We start from the raw sequence: 19,159 nt of genomic DNA, 5'->3' as shown, positions 1-19,159 counted from the left end.
CTGGTCACAAGGCTGTATGCCATCGTTTTTCCAAGTGCGGTCCTCAGGAACATTTTTGTACAACCACAAATTAATGTGAAATGCATGCATTTAATATTTAAAATACAGCCTCAGCTGCTGTCATACTTTGTCTTAAAGTCGTGTTATCGTAGTCAGTTTATTTTGTATAGCCCAATATCACAAAATTGCCTCAGGGCTTTACAATCTGTACACATACGACATCTTCTGTGCCAGGACCTCACATCGGATCAGGGAAAAACTCCCCAAAAATAAGGGAAGAAACCTACAGGAGGATCCCAGATGAAGGATGGACAGATGCAATATGTCATGTGTACAGAATGAACAGCATTAGTTACATAAACACATTACATGAATATGACAATGTATGAATGGACCTCCACAATCCATGAAACCGAGAGGAGGGGGCAGGGCCAACGTAGGAGGCTGACTCAGACACAGCCAGGTCCAATGGACCTATGAGATGTGAAGTCAGGCTCCGGGGAGGAAGCAGAGTTAAGGTGCAATGGAGAGATGTAAATTCATCCATAAGGAGAAAGAAGAGGAGAGAGGTGCTCAGTGTATCCTAAAACATCCCCCAGCAGCCTATAGCAGCATATCTAGGGGCTCGACCAGGACAAACCTGATTCAGCCCTCACTATAAGTCTAAGTCTATTCTTAAATGAGTTGCCATTAAAGTCACAAATATACTGTGCCATTGAAAGCCATACAAATGACCATATGTATGCCGTAAGTAATTTGACAATTTTCCATCGTTTCAACAAATTTTTTAGCTTAAGCCATTAAAAGGAAATACGTTTTTTTAAATTTATTAAAAAGGTCCAATATAAATTGAGAAGTCCCAGTGCTTTTCTACCTCTTGTGATCCACTTTGTCACCACTAGGTGGGAGTGTTGACAAATTAATTTTAATCTGTCTTGCAGTTTGAGTGCATCTTACCATCTTCACACAAACATGAACACACTTTAAGACAAAATGTTTAATACAGTTTTTTCTGACAGCAGTTGAGATTAGAAAATAATGCATTTCAAGTTTAGACAACCCCTCATCTACTTGGTCAAAACACATTGAAACATTTTATACAACATATGAATATTAACAAAAGCCTACAATTTAAAAACCTGTTTTGTCAGACTATTGGAAGAAAAGAGAAAAAAAAAGCAACTATTTTATACAGAATTGAGGCACCTGGGCATTTTTTTTTTAATAGACTGGAGTCTAGAAATTGAAAGATTTACTTAACTTAAAATACAGTTTCAGCTGTTTTACGTAGCAGCCTATGTGAGGAGGGAGCACTTTGCCACCTGGAAAGCAAACTTGCACTTTTGGTCCATTTGAACAGTTCAAGTTGGGGGGGAAACAAATACCCAGTGACCCCCCCCTCTAAAATAGGTGATCAGAGACAAAGCCACATCCCCAATGCCACAATGACGTTAACCCTCACTTGAGTCTGAGGGCTTAGGAGCCCTCTTGCACCCCAACTTAATACACTTCAGGCTCCGCTCGAGAGGAATTAACTACAATTCTTAGGGTACAGTCTGAAATCAGAGCTGGATGAAAACAATAGTGGCAAAGAATCTTGGCTTTTTCCTCAATGAGAGTCTGACCTTATTGATTTGTTATTTTACCTAATTTGATTAAACATCCTAATAATAATAATAATAATGGCCAATTATTCTGTGATTGTGTATCCTCCCCTCACATTTTCACTGAGCAAACAAGAAAAGTCTGTAAGATTTTAGACATTGGGACTGGACCACAAGGCGCCTCTATGAGGAGGCCCTCTTCTCCTCGTACGGAGACTCGTAGGCCTCCATGGGCGGACAGGTGCACACGAGGTGCTGGTCACCGTAGATGTCGTCGATCCTGGAGATGCTTGGCCAGAATTTGCTCTCGGGTCTAATGAAGGGCTGTAAAGGGAGGATAAATGTGACAGTAATGTAATGAGACTTCAATGTTTATATGTCAAAAAGTGACAAAATACAAACGTGCTCAAAAGTCGAATCGGTTTATCCTTCACATCCAAGTTGGCCAAATTTGAGGAGATTCCTTTTGTTTTTTTCCACAGATTTGGTGCAGAATTTTGCTATTTGACGACTTAGGATTTATATTAAAAATAGTCAAAGATTATTTATGGCTGGAGCACACCGAATGTGTGAATTGTATTTGCCGTAGTGAGGTGGAGGCAGAAGTTTTAGACATGGATAATTCAAAACATGTGCAAAAAAAATAAAGTGCCTGCATGACCATAACACACATTAGTGTTAATTATGTGTGATTATAGTGTAGAAGATAAAATTGCCGCAGTTACATATGTTATATTGTACGTCAACTGAATAAAAACTAGAGTTAGAGTTGCACCGGTCATTAAAGGAATTTCCTTTCTCTTTCATTTTGATGAATAAAAAGCCATTCTTACTTCTGACCACTAGATGGCAACACAGACAATGACCGTCTCTTTAGGCTACAGAAAAGTTGTAGCCGTGATTGTGTAATCAAGTCAGAGGGATGGGGACGCTCACCAAGGGGAAAGCGGCGTGCTCCCTGGAGTAAGGTCTGTCCCAGTTGGAGGATGAGATGCAGGCCAGAGAGTGAGGCGCCATCTGCAAACACACACACACACACACACGAGGAGCTTTATGTTCGCTGCTGTTGAGGCATATTTACTACCTGGTACAAATAGAATAAATCGAGCCGTTGGCGCACCTTGAGCGGGTTGATGCGGGAGTCCATCCTTCCCTCCTCGATGTCTGCGATCTCCTGTCGGATACCGAGCAGGGCGTCGCAGTACCGGTCCATCTCAGCCTTGTCCTCCGACTCCGTGGGTTCGATCATGAGGGTACCAGCCACCGGCCACGACATGGTGGGTGCATGGAAACCTGGACACCAGCACAAAAAGTACTCAGAAACAGCTTCTATTGGTTATAATAAATCAAACATTGTTGATCTAATTTTGTGTTTTTGAAGAAAATGGAGGATCCTGTATTTTAAAAAAAAAAGAAAAAAGGAACCAACTAAGCGCTTCTAAATACTGCATATTATGTATTACAATTGGAGGAATGTACTGCATGTCATTTAGCGTACCATAATCTTGCAGCCGCTTGGCCACGTCGACAGCTTCAATATTAGCGGTCTTCTTGAACGGCCTCACATCCAGAATGAACTCGTGGGCTACAAAACCTGTTCAGACCAACACAAGATCATCAAAGAGAGCATCGGAAAAACTTGACACAAGCTTTCTTTGAAAATCTAAAGAGTACGTCAACATACATTTAAGAAATTAATGCTCTCACGTACCTTTCCTGCCTCTGAAGAGGACTTTATAGTGACTTTCCAGCCTCTTGGCCATGTAGTTGGCATTGAGGATGGCCACCTCCGTTGCGTGAAGAAGTCCTTTGGCTCCCATCATCTAAACACAGGAATGATATTAGCAGCGATATTGGGAAAACTTCCATTGGACATATCGATGGTAATGTGCATCATTTACGTCGGGAACGTTCAGAACAAACTTTCTCTAAAAGTCCGAAAAGTGTCGCTTAGCGACACTTCTTCCCGATAAACATTTCAGTTCATCAAAGTCACATGACAGCCAGGGGACTTTAACTCGCGTGTGTGTGATAACAAAATGCAGAAATAGGGTTTACATGCCTGAAAATGCCGGTTTCAGTTAATAACTAAAGACAAAAGAGCAGTTTCCTTTGACTTAATTATTTACGTTTATTCTCTAAAAACACCGTGAAAAGAATTTTAACAAATTGAGACGTAATTTCATTTTCTCAGCCGATTTCAACTGCTCTGAATTCAGACTACGGGTTGTTGCACTGTTTGGAAGCAGGAAGAAAAAGGGGCGGGACACCATTGCTCAAGATGCGTCTCGTCCAAATATTTTCTTCCGCCCTCCTCTGCTTTGGCTTCAGCCTTTTCCAAAATACGTTCCTATGCCTCGTGTGCTCCATGCTCTCCGGTATCAGAGCATGCGACTCATGTCACGCCGGTCTCGAGAGAACAGAACAACTGATTATCTGCGCCGACCTTGATGTAGGCCCAGGAGATTGGCAGGATGGCGCTGGAGCCCCAGGGGGCGGCGCTGATGGTGCCCAGCGAGCTGCTGGCGTTGACTGCATGCATGGGAACCACGGGGTGGCTCGGCAGGAAGGGGGCGAGGTGGGCCTTCCTGATGAAGTGGAGTAGAATAATGTCACGAGAACATGTGCATCACTCGGAGAAGGACTATTCATCTTATTGCTTTTTACAGAATAAACACGCGGCTGTAAACTGACTTTGATAATGTCTCCTTCAGGAGCATGAATGCAACGTATCTAACTTTCCACCAGTGAGCGTGGCTCGTGATCTCCGTTCTGACTTACACTCCAATTGGCCCCATGCCGGGTCCTCCCCCGCCGTGAGGAATACAGAAGGTTTTGTGCAGGTTGAGATGAGAAACGTCAGAGCCATAATCTCCAGGACGACACAGACCAACCTGGAAAAAGGAAATAGTCACCATTTCTACTTTTGCTCAAATGTGCCAACATTTAGCTCATGGCAATTTCTCACCAGAAACACTGAAGATTTGCAGTAAAGATCGCCTCATCTAGACTTATTTATACACAGGCCGACACGTCAAAGTCCTAACAGGAAGCTAGGTAATGCCCCCATCTAGTTTGGATTGACATGAAAAGCCACTACGCACCGTTTTAGCTGCAGCTTTACCAGTTATAATGAAAACCGTCATTTACATGTACAGCACGAGTATTGCAAGATAGATACTTGAGTTATTAACACAAAACACATGCAAACAATACATGGCACGTAGCCGATGCTTTTATCCAAAGCGACTAACAAATCGTACACCGTAGACACAGCTACGGGGAGCGATTCAGGGTTAAGTGTCTTGCTCAAGGACACATCGACTAGAGCGGGGAATCGAACCGCCGATCCTGATTGAAAGACGGATCTGCTCACCACTGACCCACAGTCGCCTACAAACATCTTAAATAACCTTATTGAGAATCATTTGAATATCTTAAGTAACCCCAGATTCCTCCTTAATTGGATCTGCCCAGTCATTCACGTACTACCAATAAACGAGGCCGAGGCGTTATAAAGTCAGCGGGGACAGGGTCTGCAAGTCTGTCAGTGATTTGTGGAGGTGACATTATCTGGATATCATAGAGACCATAGGTTAACTATTTACAGCATGATAACACACGTCTATAAACCTTTATCCCATTAGCCTTCAGTTTGCACAAGCAACCGTTCACTTTTTCTTGTCTTTATTTTTTTTTTATTTTTCTCCACATGTTGTACATCGCAGAACAGAAACCTTGTGTTTTCATGTCACGCCGGAGCTTCCCCTCACCTGGGCGTTCATGTTGGCGCCATCCAGGTACACCTGGCCTCCGTTGTTGTGAATGAGATCACACACGTCTCTGATCTGCTCCTCAAACACACCAAAGGTGGAAGGGTAGGTGACCATCATGGCTGCCAGACTCGCCTTGTGTTTATCCACCTGGAAGAATTCACGAGACAACATCATTATTAATAAAAATTAGATCAAATTTGACCCGATCACTTCCGAGCTGTGATAAATATAATCGCATCAATACCTCTTGGTTTTTTTTGTATAATTTTTTTTTTTGTTGTACTTTAATTCAAAAGGTGCCCGTCTTTTATGAACTCTTATGGTGATCCGCAGAGAATGAACAATACAACACTTAAAAGATGGTATCCTGACCAGCAGGAGTGACGCTTAAAATGATCTTTCATGGTGTCTATCTCTACTCGTGAAAAGGTTCTCCAGCACCACTTAAATAAATATTAAAGTAAAGTTGTGCAAATCATAAAGACAAATTATAAATTAAATTAAAAAAAGGGAGCAGTGCCTGTGATATCCAGACCGTGTCTCTTATATGGGTCTCGCTCCATGAATAAATCACAGTATAAAACTCATTAGCGTCCACTTCTTTTTCTTTTTCTTGAAGATTTTAACCCCATAGATAACTTTGACGATATCATCACGCGTATGGCCTTCTGGTCCCGATGTGAAACCAGTGGGATGAAAGCGGTCCGCCTCTCACCAGCGCCTTGAGGTGGGCCATGTCGATGTTGCCGTCCTTGTCCACCTCCACCACCTGAACCTTCATGCCAGCCATCTGAGCGCTCGCCGGGTTGGTGCCGTGGGCCGACTTGGGGATCAGACACACCTGGAGGGGAAGGGACAAATATCAATGTGGCACAACAAAAAGATCCATGAGACACGTGCAGCCTGGAGGCAAATGGTCCTTTTATTCAGTGTGCGTGAAGAAAGAACGTTTGACTAAGGATATTTCAGTATGTATGTGGATATATACGACTGCAGGATGACGTCTCATTATCCAAGATCAGCAGAACATAACATCTTTATATTAAGGCTACAGGAGATGATCATTACAATGCACCTCCTTGAGTGAGCTCGAGTCTAACAATGCTGCTTCGTACAGAAAAGGAGAGCTAAAGGCAAAATATATAAAGTAAAACAATCTAAAACAGTGAGCAAGTGGGGGTTTGACCTTAATAAGTACCATGTAATGTTATACAGTAGAATCAATGTGAAAAACATAACTTGTTTTTACAAAAAGAGCAGGACTCTTTAGTCTGTGTTGGTAGAGGTTGGAGCTCTCCATCTGGCCACCACTGATCTGTAACCTGCCTGCAGGTCACCAATTGATTTTATACCTTATTAGGGCGACACTTTTGCAACTCGCACAAGGAAACTGGGTCACTACAACCTGTGGGTTGGGCAAAACTGACTAATCACTGACCGGGAAAACACTGCGGAGCGTGTCACACCGGTGACTTGCAGTTCCCAAAGTCTTCAAATCTCCAAATATGGAACCTTGAAAGCAGACGGCCTATAGTGGCATCGCAGCGCTTTCAGCCCCTTTGTTTGCACACCGTTGTTAGTTTGGACCTTGACTGTTTCAAGGGATCAGGCCACTATCTAAGATGTGCTCCTAAGGGAGTCTTAAAAAAAAAAAAGATTTACAGTACAGGAAAAATACTTAAGTCAGCCATTCTTTAACCTGTGTTATCTCTCCTCCTCCTACCGCGGTGGCTTATGTTCTCATGCACTTTATTGACCAACGTCAGCATTATCAATGTACGCAGAATCAAAAAGGAACTACTAGAGATAAACCACTCTTGGATATCAGCACCGTTACAAATGGTAAAGAGTACGGCACATACGTCTAAGAGTACTTTATTTTGAAAAAAAAAAAAAAGGTTCATTGGCCCCTTTAATCCTCTCTTTAGACAAGTTCTAATGCAAATGATGATGAAGTTGAAGTGATATTTTGGGAAAATATTATCTAAAGAGATGATTAGATTGATTGTGCATCATAAAGTGACGCTACAGTCAGCAGATCGTTATCTTAGGATAAAAAACATTCAATGGTAACAAAGCCCTCCTCGGCACCAGAAATAACTTGTTAATTAGTGAACTTTAGAGGTCTAAAGCACACAAACTAACAAGTATTCGCTCACTTGTCATTTTTCTGTGGTTTTTGTACAGATCAAAGAGGTTGTAGTTTTCGATGTGGGTTATGGGTGAGACTATTTTTCGGATGGAAGCAGTGACTTGTGACCTGCTGCTGGCTGTAATTTCATATTTAAGACGGACAATGATCCACCCAAGTAGGCGTATACGCGCTCATCCAATCCAAAGTGGTCTTGCTCAAGATGTCACCTCAGTGTAATAAATCAGTGGACATCGGAGCCCTGCAGTGTGCGAGCTATGCATTGGTTTAATTCAGTGTTAAGCATCCTCTCATTAACCCTGGCCAACATGTCAAACTATTCCTGAGAGTACTTTTTTTTTTCTCTTATTTCAAGTCAATCCACTTTGTGTGAAGCAGCGGAATCAGATAAAAGCGTTTCACTGTGATTAAAATCCTATTAACTTCCTCTCACAGTCGAGTTAGGCTCTACCACACTTACAGTTCTCGCGCTCTCTCCCTTTGAGTTCAGGTAGGCTTTTATGGCAGCCAGGCCAGCGTATTCTCCCTGAGCACCACTGGAAGACAAGACAAACACACTATGGTCATGTACTGCTATACACACACACACACACACACACACACACACACACACCTCACAGTTCAAAGACCAGTCTACAGACGTTACCCAAACAGGGGAGATGGGATGAAAAGCTTGCTGCATGAAAACTCTCCAGTGTGCGGTCCATAAACCCCTCTGCTGCTGATAAAGTGGTGATAGAAAGCATTTGACGACTGGATACCGACTAAAGTCTGAAACCGACTACAAAAGGCCCAGACACACAAAAGGGAAACTCTTGGATTTTCACTGTAAATTTAAAAAAAAATTTAAAAAAAAGACCTGGCTTCTACGTTTCTGGTAACCATAAAATCCATATTTTAAATCAAAGAATGATAACAGGATGTGCAAATTGAGCAAAATTGTAAATCCCGCATTCATTAAACCCATGTTGACGGTCTACAGAATTAATCCAGTATTAAATCATCAGTCTCATGAGGTTATTCTGAATGACTTTAGGGGTTAAAATAATGTATACAAAGTGAGTGTTTTCCACAGGAAATGCTTTAAAAATGCGTGAAATAATGCAGCTGGAAATTAGGCAGAACTTTATTTATGTGAACTAAGAATGGAAATGTTTCAGAGCTGGACATCAGGGACTAATTGATGAGTTCCTGGTAGAAGCAGATATAGGAGTCTCACCTGTTTGGCTGGAAGGAGATACGGTCGTAGCCCGTCACTTCACAGAGGTCCTTCTCCAGCTGTCTGAACAGAATCTGGTAGCCATCAGCCTGATCCAATGGCACGAAGGGGTGGATGTTGGCAAACTCCCTCCAGGTGATTGGCTAAAGAGGAGAGAGGAGAGCAGTGAGTGGGAAAGATTGAAACCTTCCAAAACAACTTCCGGTTAAGCTTGAAAGTGAGTGTTGTGGAGAAAATGTCCTTCCAGATGTTGTGGAGATGATCGAGTGGTTTTCTGGACTGACTCACCATGAGCTCTGAAGAGCTGTTGAGCTTCATGGTGCAGGAGCCCTTAAAGAAGAACACATTTTACCATCACATAGCGTCAACTTGTGAATTTTAATTGTTTGCACATCTGAACGCTTTCGTAAAAAAATCAGCTCGTACTGACCAGTGGTATCATGCTGTGTACCAGGGAGATGTCTTTGTTCTCCAGGCGCTTCATGTATCGCACAATGTTGGTCTCGGAGTGATAACTAATGATTAACCAGGAAGACAGAATTAGGATCGACCGATTGCATATTGAGCCCAGTTGAGTGAGGAAAAAAAAAAAAAAAAACAGACGTGGTCAAATGTCCTCCTCATGCGCTCAGTAATAAGACGACTTAATAGTTTTGCAAGTATGTCACAATGATCATGTCAAAGATTAAATTATGGACTTCTAATACATTGATACCGGACTTATTTGTAATAGCACTAATAAAAGATAGTAGCTCCACATTCTGTACGGCAGGGCTTCCCATCAGAGAATAAGTACTGAAAAGTCAGAGCGCTGTGTTGGATACTAGACAATCAATATGTATGGCCCAACATGTCATAAAGACATAAAAGAGTTATCATTTGTTTTCATTGGTATAGTGCTCCATTATGCAATTTAACTGAGAATACCAACCTGTTAAAGACCTGGTGCATCAGGTACTTGCTCGTCCTCTTGAAAGGACTTCCCACGATGCCCTTTACTCGCTCGCCCATCTTCTCAGCGATCAGCTCCTGCAAATTTCAAATAAAACATTTTTTTTTTTTTTTTTAAAAAGAGGACGTTTTATGTTAAAGCCACTTCTATAAATAACAAATCACCCAGAAGCATAGACACAGAAGAAACCAATAGCTACTTTGAAATAACAGATGAAATATAAACAAAATCAACGTACTGCTGAAGATTCACAACCAAAGACCCAGAGCAAGTCATCCAAGTCCCTCTCCGTCACCATCTCATCCAGAGAGACACCCAACTGTTGACAGGGAGCGTTAAAGACAGGTGTGTACATGTTTAACAGCCTCTGATCTTACAGCCTTCATCTAATTTGAAGAAGGTAAATGCAGTATAATTCAGTTAAAACAGCAGTTTGTATCGATTAGCAGTCTAATAACCCAGGAGTAGCCAATAGCATTTTTCTATACTTTATAGCAGGATTATAAATTAGGTCCACCAAATGGAATACCTTGAGAGGTCTGAACTTAAATATGATTTAGCCCAAGTATATTAAAGTTACAAATCATTAAAAAAAGGTTCATTTAAAATATAAATTATAGGTCTACCAAGGCACTCAATAGCCTCTATTGGGGGTTTCTATTAGTAAAGGAAAAGTGGTCTTCAACTTTTTGCCATTCATATAGAATTCATCAGTAATTGACATACCCAATATACATATTTCACAAAGATCAAGCCTTAATTATGTTTTTATTAATTGACAAAAGCCTTCTATATTGTATTTATGTTGTTAAATGGTTTGTGGTTAGAAAATTGGCGCTGGTTTGTTAAATTGCGACCTGGTCCACGTGTTTGTTGGGTATGGCCGATGCCCTGTGTGTTGCTGCCGTTGTGGATGTTGACGAGGTGATTTGGATTGTGTCGTCGTGTTGCAGTTTGTGGTGACGTTTCATGTAGTTGTGTCAATTTGAAAAAGCATTGCTTGTAATTTCTGTCCGAAAAAGGTTTGCTCTCTCTCCGATGACCATTATTATCCTGTGTCTTGTTTAAAACAGTTGGTATTCCACTGCTTTCCAAGAATGTGCTCTCCTTACCACTCCCTCGGTGTAAACCCTCAGGTTTATCTGCCTCTGCACGGCTCTTTCCAGGATGTCTTTGGCGGCCACGCTACAGTTGATCTTGAGAGTATCGAAGAACATCTCACTGTGCAGACGGTGTCCTGCTCTCTTCAGACCTGAAACAACGTGTGCGCGTGAGAAATTACATATAGGACAGATAACTGAATACATACATACATACATATCCCCACAACTAAAATCCTCACAAATGTACCTTCAGCAAGGATCAAAGCAGCGTTGTGTGTCCTCTCAGCGATGTGTTTGAGTCCCTGAGGACCATGATACAGTGCAAACATAGCAGCCATGTTGGCCAGCAGTGCCTAGGAGTCAGAGGTTGAATAAAAGGGATGTTTTTTTTTTTTTTTTTTTTTTTAAAAACACACAATTACCCAAAAGATTTAAATTTATAAATTCTGAAGAATGTGAACCTTCTTTGTACCTGTGCAGTGCAGATGTTGCTGGTTGCTTTGTCTCTGCGAATGTGCTGCTCTCTGGTCTGTAAAGCAAGCCGATAAACCTCCTTACCAGCTGCATCCCTGAAATAAAAATGTATATTGGTTTTAAACTGCTTTTTTTTTGTTGATTTTTAGGAAACAAAATCTTTAGTTCCTCAATATTGTGACCGCCGAGTGTCTCACCTGGTTACTCCGACCATTCTGCCGGGCATCATCCGGATCAGGTTGTCTTTGACAGCGAAGAAGGCGGCATGGGGGCCGCCGTAGCAGAGAGGAACCCCAAACCTCTGGGAGCTGCCCAGTGCGATATCGACGCCAAACTCCCCAGGAGGACGCAGCACACAGAGGGCCAACAGATCGGTGGCACAGCAAGCCAGAGCCTAGACAGGGAGAGAAGTGCAACACAGTCAATGGACATAATTACGCTTTGGCCATTAAAAAAAAAAAAAGAAGCATCCATTCTCACTCATTTGGAGGATGTGGTTTGCTGTCATGCCACATATACAGCAAGGGTAAGCACTTCCTGTGAAACAATCCAACCAAATCCTGATAAGGGTTTTAAGCAGAACCCCTCCCTCCATTAAAGCTGTACAAAGCCAGTTCTTCAATGTAAATAAACTACGGTGTCATCAGCATAGAACTTTAAAATCGGAGCTGCAGTGAAAAGGACAATCTCGATTTACTGCATCACTATCTCGAAACACAATGAGAATAAAATTGAGATATGGACAAAGACAAAGTTACAAATCTAAGACTGTGCGCCTTTCTTTTGATGTAAAATAGTCACAGACTTTTGTTTCTTTTGCTTTTACTTGGTTAAAGCGGCCTTACCCCTCCCTGGTGTGCCCGGTCTACGAGGGCTGTGAAATCTTCCACCCTGCCATCAGTGTCTGGATACTGGAAGAGCACTCCGCTCACATCTTTCCCACTGAAGTCCATCTCATGAGGAAGCTTCAGCACCGTCTTCACCCCGATATAGCTGCAACATGACGTTAAAAAATATGAGGGAAACTAAGAAATATAGGTATATAATGATATATTGGTTTCTTTTTCGAGTTAACCAATGGATTTCTTTCTATATATATATATATATATATATATATATATATATATATATATATATATATATATATATATATATATATATATATATATATATATATATATAGAGATTGATTGTATGCAACACGTACTTGGCCCTGGTCTGCACCACAGCAATGGTCTGGGGATGGCAGCGTGGGTCAATGTAGAAGGTTCTTCTTTTGTTCTGTCTGTGAGGAGAAAAAAAAACAAATAACTGGTCACATACACATACGTTTATGTAGCGATAATGCATGCGTTTGCTTAGTTTCTTCTCGTGGCCATGTTGCATTTATTCCTGAAGTTATTATCTTAAATTCATATGATTTGATTCCACTGCACAGCACAGTAGTAGTAGTAGTACAGATTGTTTCCCACGTCACTTGCTTGTCTTTGTGATCCTTGTCTTTGTAAATTACCTGTGGCAAAGCTGCATCGCCTCAGCAGCAGCCGTTCCCTCGTCGAGCAGGGACGCGTTGGCCACAGGCATCCCAGTGATGTCGCAGATCATGGTCTGGTAGTTGAGGAGCGACTCCAGGCGACCTTGAGAGACCTCGGGCTGGTAGGGTGTGTACTGAGTCACCCTGAGGAGAAGACGGACGTCAAACAGCAGACACAAGGACAAGAAGCAATTCATCAGATCTCACGAGTCGCAAGGCTTCCCATTAAGAACACGATGCTCTGCAGCACATCGGATACGTTTCAAATGAGTAACTCAACTTGAAGAGTAAACATTAGATTTCTGTGCAGAGGGGCAACAAGATCCCTGCGCTTTCACATGAGGCTTCTTTTAAGTGAGGGTCACCTGAAGTCACTCACCAGCCTGAATTCTCCAGGAGATTACGTTGGATGGGCGGCGGCACCAAGCAGTTGTAGTAGCCCATGCCGATGTAGGACCTCCAGACTTTGTTTTTGGATGCAATCTCCTGTAGAGTTTCCAGAACCTCACTCTCACCTGTAAAATATGAAATTTGTTTTGGGGTCTCCGCTTTATTGAGCATGACACAAAGAAAGAGAGATTTGTTTTGGCTTAAAGTAATTTCCAGACGCAGCTCTTCAAAATGTGATGCATGCGAGCAAAACCAAATCTAAATTCTTAAAAATCGACGCAATTAGAAACGTCTACGTTTCAGTATAATAATGGCATCAGTTATATTTATTAAAGTCACAAGCAGTCCCTGGCCTAAAATCACCAGCGGGGGAGGGGGGAGGGGGGGGTAATGTTGGACTATACATAAAACTAAGCCTTTTCAAAAGTTTGCATGAATAATAAAATCAAGATATGCCACACAATCTGAAGGACAGCATTGTGTCTTTCATGCAAAGACTGGTTAACTAATAAAATAAAGAGCATTGTGGCATGCAATCCATACACACATGCAACCGCCTCCGCCCTTCACTCACACCCAACAGCGCCGCAATCCTGGTCCACTCTCTTGTCACCTCCCGCTTGGATTATTGTAATTCCCTCCTCTTTGGTCTCCCCCACAAACTCCTCCATAAACTCCAACTGGTCCAGAACGCTGCTGCCCGCATCATCACCAAGACCCCTTCCATCTCTCACATCACCCCTGTTCTACGACAACTCCACTGGCTCCCCATCAAACACCGCATTGACTTTAAGATCCTCCTCCATGCATTCAAGGCCATCCACAACCTCGCCCCTCCATATCTGTCTCACCTCCTCCAAATCAACATCCCCACCCGGTCTCTCAGGTCTGCCTCCTCCATCAACCTGACTGTCCCCCCAGCTCGTCTGTCCACCATGGGGTCAAGAGCCTTCAGCCGCTCTGCCCCTCGCCTCTGGAACTCCCTCCCCCCTGACATCAGAAACATTGACTCTATCATTTTATTCAAAACCCACCTCAAAACCCACCTTTTCAGGCAGGCCTATGCCTGACGTGTTCCCCTCTGGGTTGCTCTGCTGCAAACTGTTCTGCTTTTAACCGTGCTGCTTTTTAAATTGTGTCAGATTTTTAAATATGTTGTACGTGACCTTGAGTGCCTTGAAAGGCGCCTTATAAAACAAATGTATTATTATTATTATTACACAACACGTACACTAACCCTCCTACTGTACCTAAAATAATAGTTCAAAGTACAACGGAGATAAAAAATATCCCAAGGGGGGGGAAGGGGGGAATAAAAATGGCATTGTTTTCTCATCCAAAGTTTAATTGTAACATGTTTTTTCCATCTCAGACTACACCCATTGTTTCTTTCCCGATGGTTATTTAGCCTCATTCGGTGCTGTAAGGAAGCTTTGCCAATAAACAACCAGCCTTGGAGATTCCTTTGGCCTTCCTGGCTGCCTAGCAACGCCAAGGAATGGACAATACCGTCCGTCTGAACCGAGAGCCCCAACTACTCCTGTTTTTGGAGAAGAAAGACACGTCCAAGTCTTTGGTGGCGAGAGGGACTGTAGCCAGTATACAAGTGGATATTTACAGCTTCTTCTAAAACGGTGCATATCCTCAGTCTGGAGGTGGTGAATCAGCTAAATTCAGTACACTAAATAAATAAATGTAGCGTTTAAGTATCCTCAGCAGGTTCGGGGTGAGCTTGTTGCTGGAGTTTGTTTCAGTGGGGTGGATGGCTTTCCCATGCTCCTGGACTTCTACAGGGCAGCACAAAAAAGCCTGATTCAGAAGCATCCAGGAGGTCCATTGTTGGAGAGAGAATCCCTTGCTGGCTTTGTAAACAGAAGCCCTCCAAAGCTGAACAAGCAGAAAACTAGCACTGCCTCCAGTTTGTTCCTTCAGCATGGCTTGTTGCATTATGAAACCCGACGGATTCAGAGAAGGGGCGGAGAGAGAGAGATCAGAAAGGACGAGGTGCCGTGGAAACGATACCTGATGATTTGATTATGACATTTGTATTTATTTAAGATGTTTGGTTTTCCAGTGGGATCTCTGGTGTTAAAGCCGACTGTCTCACACAAATTATCTCTACTGTCAAATCGATGACGCAAGTATATGGCTGCAGAGTTACGCAATAGAGTCGTGTCAGCGTTTATTTATTGTGCACAAATCGCACAAGGGGTCTCAGCACACCTCACATTATACTTTGAAAAATAAAGTTTATGCTAGGGGTTGCGTTATAATTACATTTGAGGTGGTACTGTATTGTGACGTGACTATATTTATTTAGAGCTGGACGGACATAGTTTTCATGTTTGTACCCCAAACAGTAAATTAATGAATTGAGAAAACAGTTGCAGCACTTATTGTGTTTGACAACATTTTGCTAATCGCAAGCAAACTGATTAAAACTATACACAAGTTGTCTTGTATATCACACTATGCCTTTGTTTGACATATTTTAAGAGTTTGGCGTCAGGTAACCCAAAACATTACATAACCCAAATTTCAATACATTGAAAGTCAATTAGATTTTTTGGATTAAATATTGCATTTATTTGGAATATCATGATATAATACAAGAAAAGTTGTTCTCAATATTGCCGAGATAATGATTTCATCTATGCTCCCCACACCCATTGTTTCTTTTAATTGTGCACATTCATACATAACATCCCCAGTTTAAGAAATTAACAAAAGCTTCCCTCCAAGCAAATATTTGTAATTGTATTATGCAGTCAGTCATCATTTATTCATCCTTCACAAGGACTGCTTTTGCAGAGGGCTCATCAAACTCACTGCCTAATCTCTTCCATTGTGGACTGAAAACCCCTTTTGATAAAAACCACTCAGACACCTCTCAGTCTCTAGCGTGTGTGCTTGTTGATTTTTTCTTTAGGAGAAATAAGGGAAAACAAAAAAAAACTCGATCAACGGGAAGATTGTATGTGGTGATGACATGTGCACGTATTGCATATTAGGAGAAAAGAAGAAGAAACACACCCAGGCAAATCCCCCCAATGCAAAACATACCCAAGTCACCTTATTAGGAAGCCCCTCGGCTGTGATGTAATGTGAACGCTGTAACCAGATTGAACTGGACTTGGGGGACCGGAGCTCAAGGCTAAACGTTACACTCCAGTTGCCATCCTATGAGCATCGGCTTCCCAACAGGAAATTGGTGCCGCTCGCCGAGTTTCGCAAAAACAACTCCAAATATGTTCAAAGGAAGACTTAACTGGGGAGAGCAGCTCCACGGCCACACAATGGAGCAGCAACCTACATTCCAGCCACTCACTTGGCTTCATTCAACCGACCCGTTTCATGCGGGGACAACCACGGGTGCGATAAACAACACCGCTTTTATTTGTTTTTGCATGCTTTTTGGGGGATATTTAGCTTCTCTTTTTTTTTTTTTCTTCTTCTTTTTTTTTTAAACTGGGGTTTTGCACAACTGCGTCGGAGGGTTGACGTCGCAACCTTTACGCCCTTAGAATGTCACATGAATAAATATTGCAATTGCATCAATAATGACGACATTAAAATGAAGGTAAACTTACAGATTGGATCATCCATTTTCATACTCCGCTGCATTCGGATGGAGGACGGAACTGTATTTTCGATCAACTGGTCGAGAGACTGTGGTGGGGGGGGGGGCACACATACATCCATATATACATATATATATATATATATTTTTTTTTTTAAAGCGTGAAAACATGGCGAATAAAATCAATATAGTGCTCAAAACAAGTGATTTCATGCTGGGATTGTGGGCTGAGCGTAAAAAAAGGGGAAAGCGCGTTTTGCGCCCAATTTTTGTTGGGGGGGGGGATGAGTCGGCTAGAGAATCTTACCTCGACTCCCAGAGCATCCAGCATTTCTCTCTTCTCCCTCTCACCTGGACCAATGTGCCTCTCCGCGAAGTCGTCATGCCTGGGTAATATTCTCTCGATCTGCCTGGAGGAGACGGCTGCGGACGTCCTCGCGCCGCGGGCTGTAGTGAGGAAGGACGCGCCGCTGTTTCGGATCCTGCACTGAAGTTTCCAAACCACGCGGCTCTTGTCACTCAGACGCCTGCACGGTGCGCCGGGATTCACCGACTTGGCCAAGAAGATGCCCCAGGACTTGGCGCAGCTCTGCATCTCGAAAATCACTTTGCGAGAGACAAGTCTGCAGAAAACGAGAGGAGCCTTTCTTCTTCTTTTTTTAAGTTGTTGTTTTTTTGTTTGTTTTTTTCCCCCACTGAGACTGGTGCGATCCCTGCACGGAGACTCTGCCAACTCCTTTAAAACTGCAGAGTGTATACGACTGCATCGTTGCACGAGCGCGGACCAATCAGAGCCGAGGTGCTGCTGTGACGCAGTGACGAGCCCCGGTCAAACAGCTGCTGAACTTCCTCGCGTGCCCACTGACCAAGAAGAGGAAGACAAGCAAGCACTCCGGATATAGTTTCTAGAGCAAGTGATTATTTCAAAGGCTCACCCTCCATATAGGGAGATATAGTTATTGTTCATTCCTAAACAAAAACATCGTCTGCTGTACAGATTGTGATTCATGAAGTCAGGCTTTGTAAATAAATGGTTTGACATCGAGGTCGTTTTAATGGCATAAGGACACACTTGAGTATTTGCTGATGTGTTGTGCAAACTAGTTTGTACATGTCTTTTGTTTCCAAGTTGCAATGCTGTGAATGGTTTATTGCATTATACATGCGTATAAAAGGATCAACAATCCCTCCCCAAAAAAAAAGCACTCAAAAAAGGAGCCATCCACTTGTAAACTTATCAATTATAAACATGAACGTCTGCAGGTTTATGAGAAGAAATCTAAGAGATTGAGCCTCTACTGATTACACCTATGAGTTCTTTATTCATTTAAATGAAGGACAAAGTTGCACGTTGTCCCTGTTCCCTGAAAGAAAGCAGGTTGTTTGTTTTCCACCCAAAATGGAAGAACCCATTAATATCCAATCTGTTAAGCCACACGCCGTTTTCATGGAGGCGTGTGTCTAAACATTGAAAGGGTGAAGAGGGAACGCAAATCCATCATCAGTTGCGCTGAAGGAACAAGCAAACATCACTTGTTTTGTGAAATAAATTTTAAAAAGGAAACGGAGCCACTGAAATAGTTTCTCCAGAAGATATGGCCTATAAGCTGCATTTGTTTTTGTTTACATTGTTGTCTTCTCCCTGCATCGTGGCCTGCAATAACGGTTTCAGTATATGTGAATGAAAACATACTCGGCCTGATGAGGAGTATTAATAATTTGAAAAAGAAAAGAGGATCCATCTGTGAATGTGACCGCGTTGTGTTGAGCCAAATCGCTTCCTTAAATTAATGCACTGCTTATCTTTCCACACATGATGTCTGATATAACAGGGCGATGAGATCCAGATACACAGAGGAAACATGCCCCATCTTTCCGGATGCTGTTACTAATCCTTCAGTTTTAACTGCAGACAACAATAAAAGCCATTTTTAAGACATGCTGGCCACGTGGCTCAGCGTCAATCAGTCGGTCACCACTTTGGTCCAGACTCAAATATCTCAACTACTTTTAAATGAATAGCTATGAAATTGTGAACATACATTCTTGGCTACGAGAAGATGAAACACAACAACTTTGGTGACCTTCTGACTTTTCCTCTAGCACCAACATGAGGTTCACATGTGTGTTTAACTTGTAGATCGTTTGACTTTTCATGTTTGTGGTCTCACTAATGGGTCAAACGTTTAAACCCCCAGCTGTCAATAAGACCCACGGATCAACTTTGTATGATAAATTGTGCAATATTGGTGTTTCATCACTAATCGGGGACACTGAAGGACTCGAAGCTGCAATAAAAACAAAAACAAAAGTTGAGTCACTCTTTCTCCTCTCAGAATTGGCAACTTCTCTCTCCAGTGAACTGTATCTGCTCT

At 42.4% G+C, this 19,159-nt stretch overlaps 1 protein-coding gene across 1 annotated transcript; it reads right to left on the bottom strand.

Annotated features, from left to right (window-relative positions):
* Positions 1-985: 985 nt before the first annotated feature.
* Positions 986-17,535, bottom strand: gldc (glycine dehydrogenase (decarboxylating)). Its single transcript, XM_034542639.1, has 25 exons — positions 17,092-17,535; positions 16,795-16,873; positions 13,194-13,329; positions 12,794-12,958; positions 12,488-12,565; positions 12,126-12,273; positions 11,478-11,674; positions 11,279-11,375; positions 11,054-11,159; positions 10,816-10,955; positions 9,942-10,022; positions 9,683-9,780; positions 9,182-9,266; positions 9,040-9,081; positions 8,752-8,894; positions 7,993-8,068; positions 6,096-6,221; positions 5,378-5,527; positions 4,386-4,498; positions 4,051-4,192; positions 3,316-3,427; positions 3,103-3,198; positions 2,725-2,897; positions 2,541-2,621; positions 986-1,928 (listed from the first exon to the last, which is right to left on the bottom strand). Exons 1-25 carry the CDS (start codon positions 17,377-17,379, stop codon positions 1,788-1,790), a joined length of 3,093 nt encoding a protein of 1,030 aa, XP_034398530.1. The 5' UTR covers positions 17,380-17,535; the 3' UTR covers positions 986-1,787.
* Positions 17,536-19,159: the final 1,624 nt, after the last annotated feature.

This window comes from Cyclopterus lumpus, chromosome 9 (assembly GCF_009769545.1).
Source record: "Cyclopterus lumpus isolate fCycLum1 chromosome 9, fCycLum1.pri, whole genome shotgun sequence".
Classification (NCBI taxonomy): Eukaryota; Metazoa; Chordata; class Actinopteri; order Perciformes; family Cyclopteridae; genus Cyclopterus; species Cyclopterus lumpus.
Note: the sequence above shows the minus strand (reverse complement) of the source record. Positions and strands in the feature narration are given on the sequence as shown.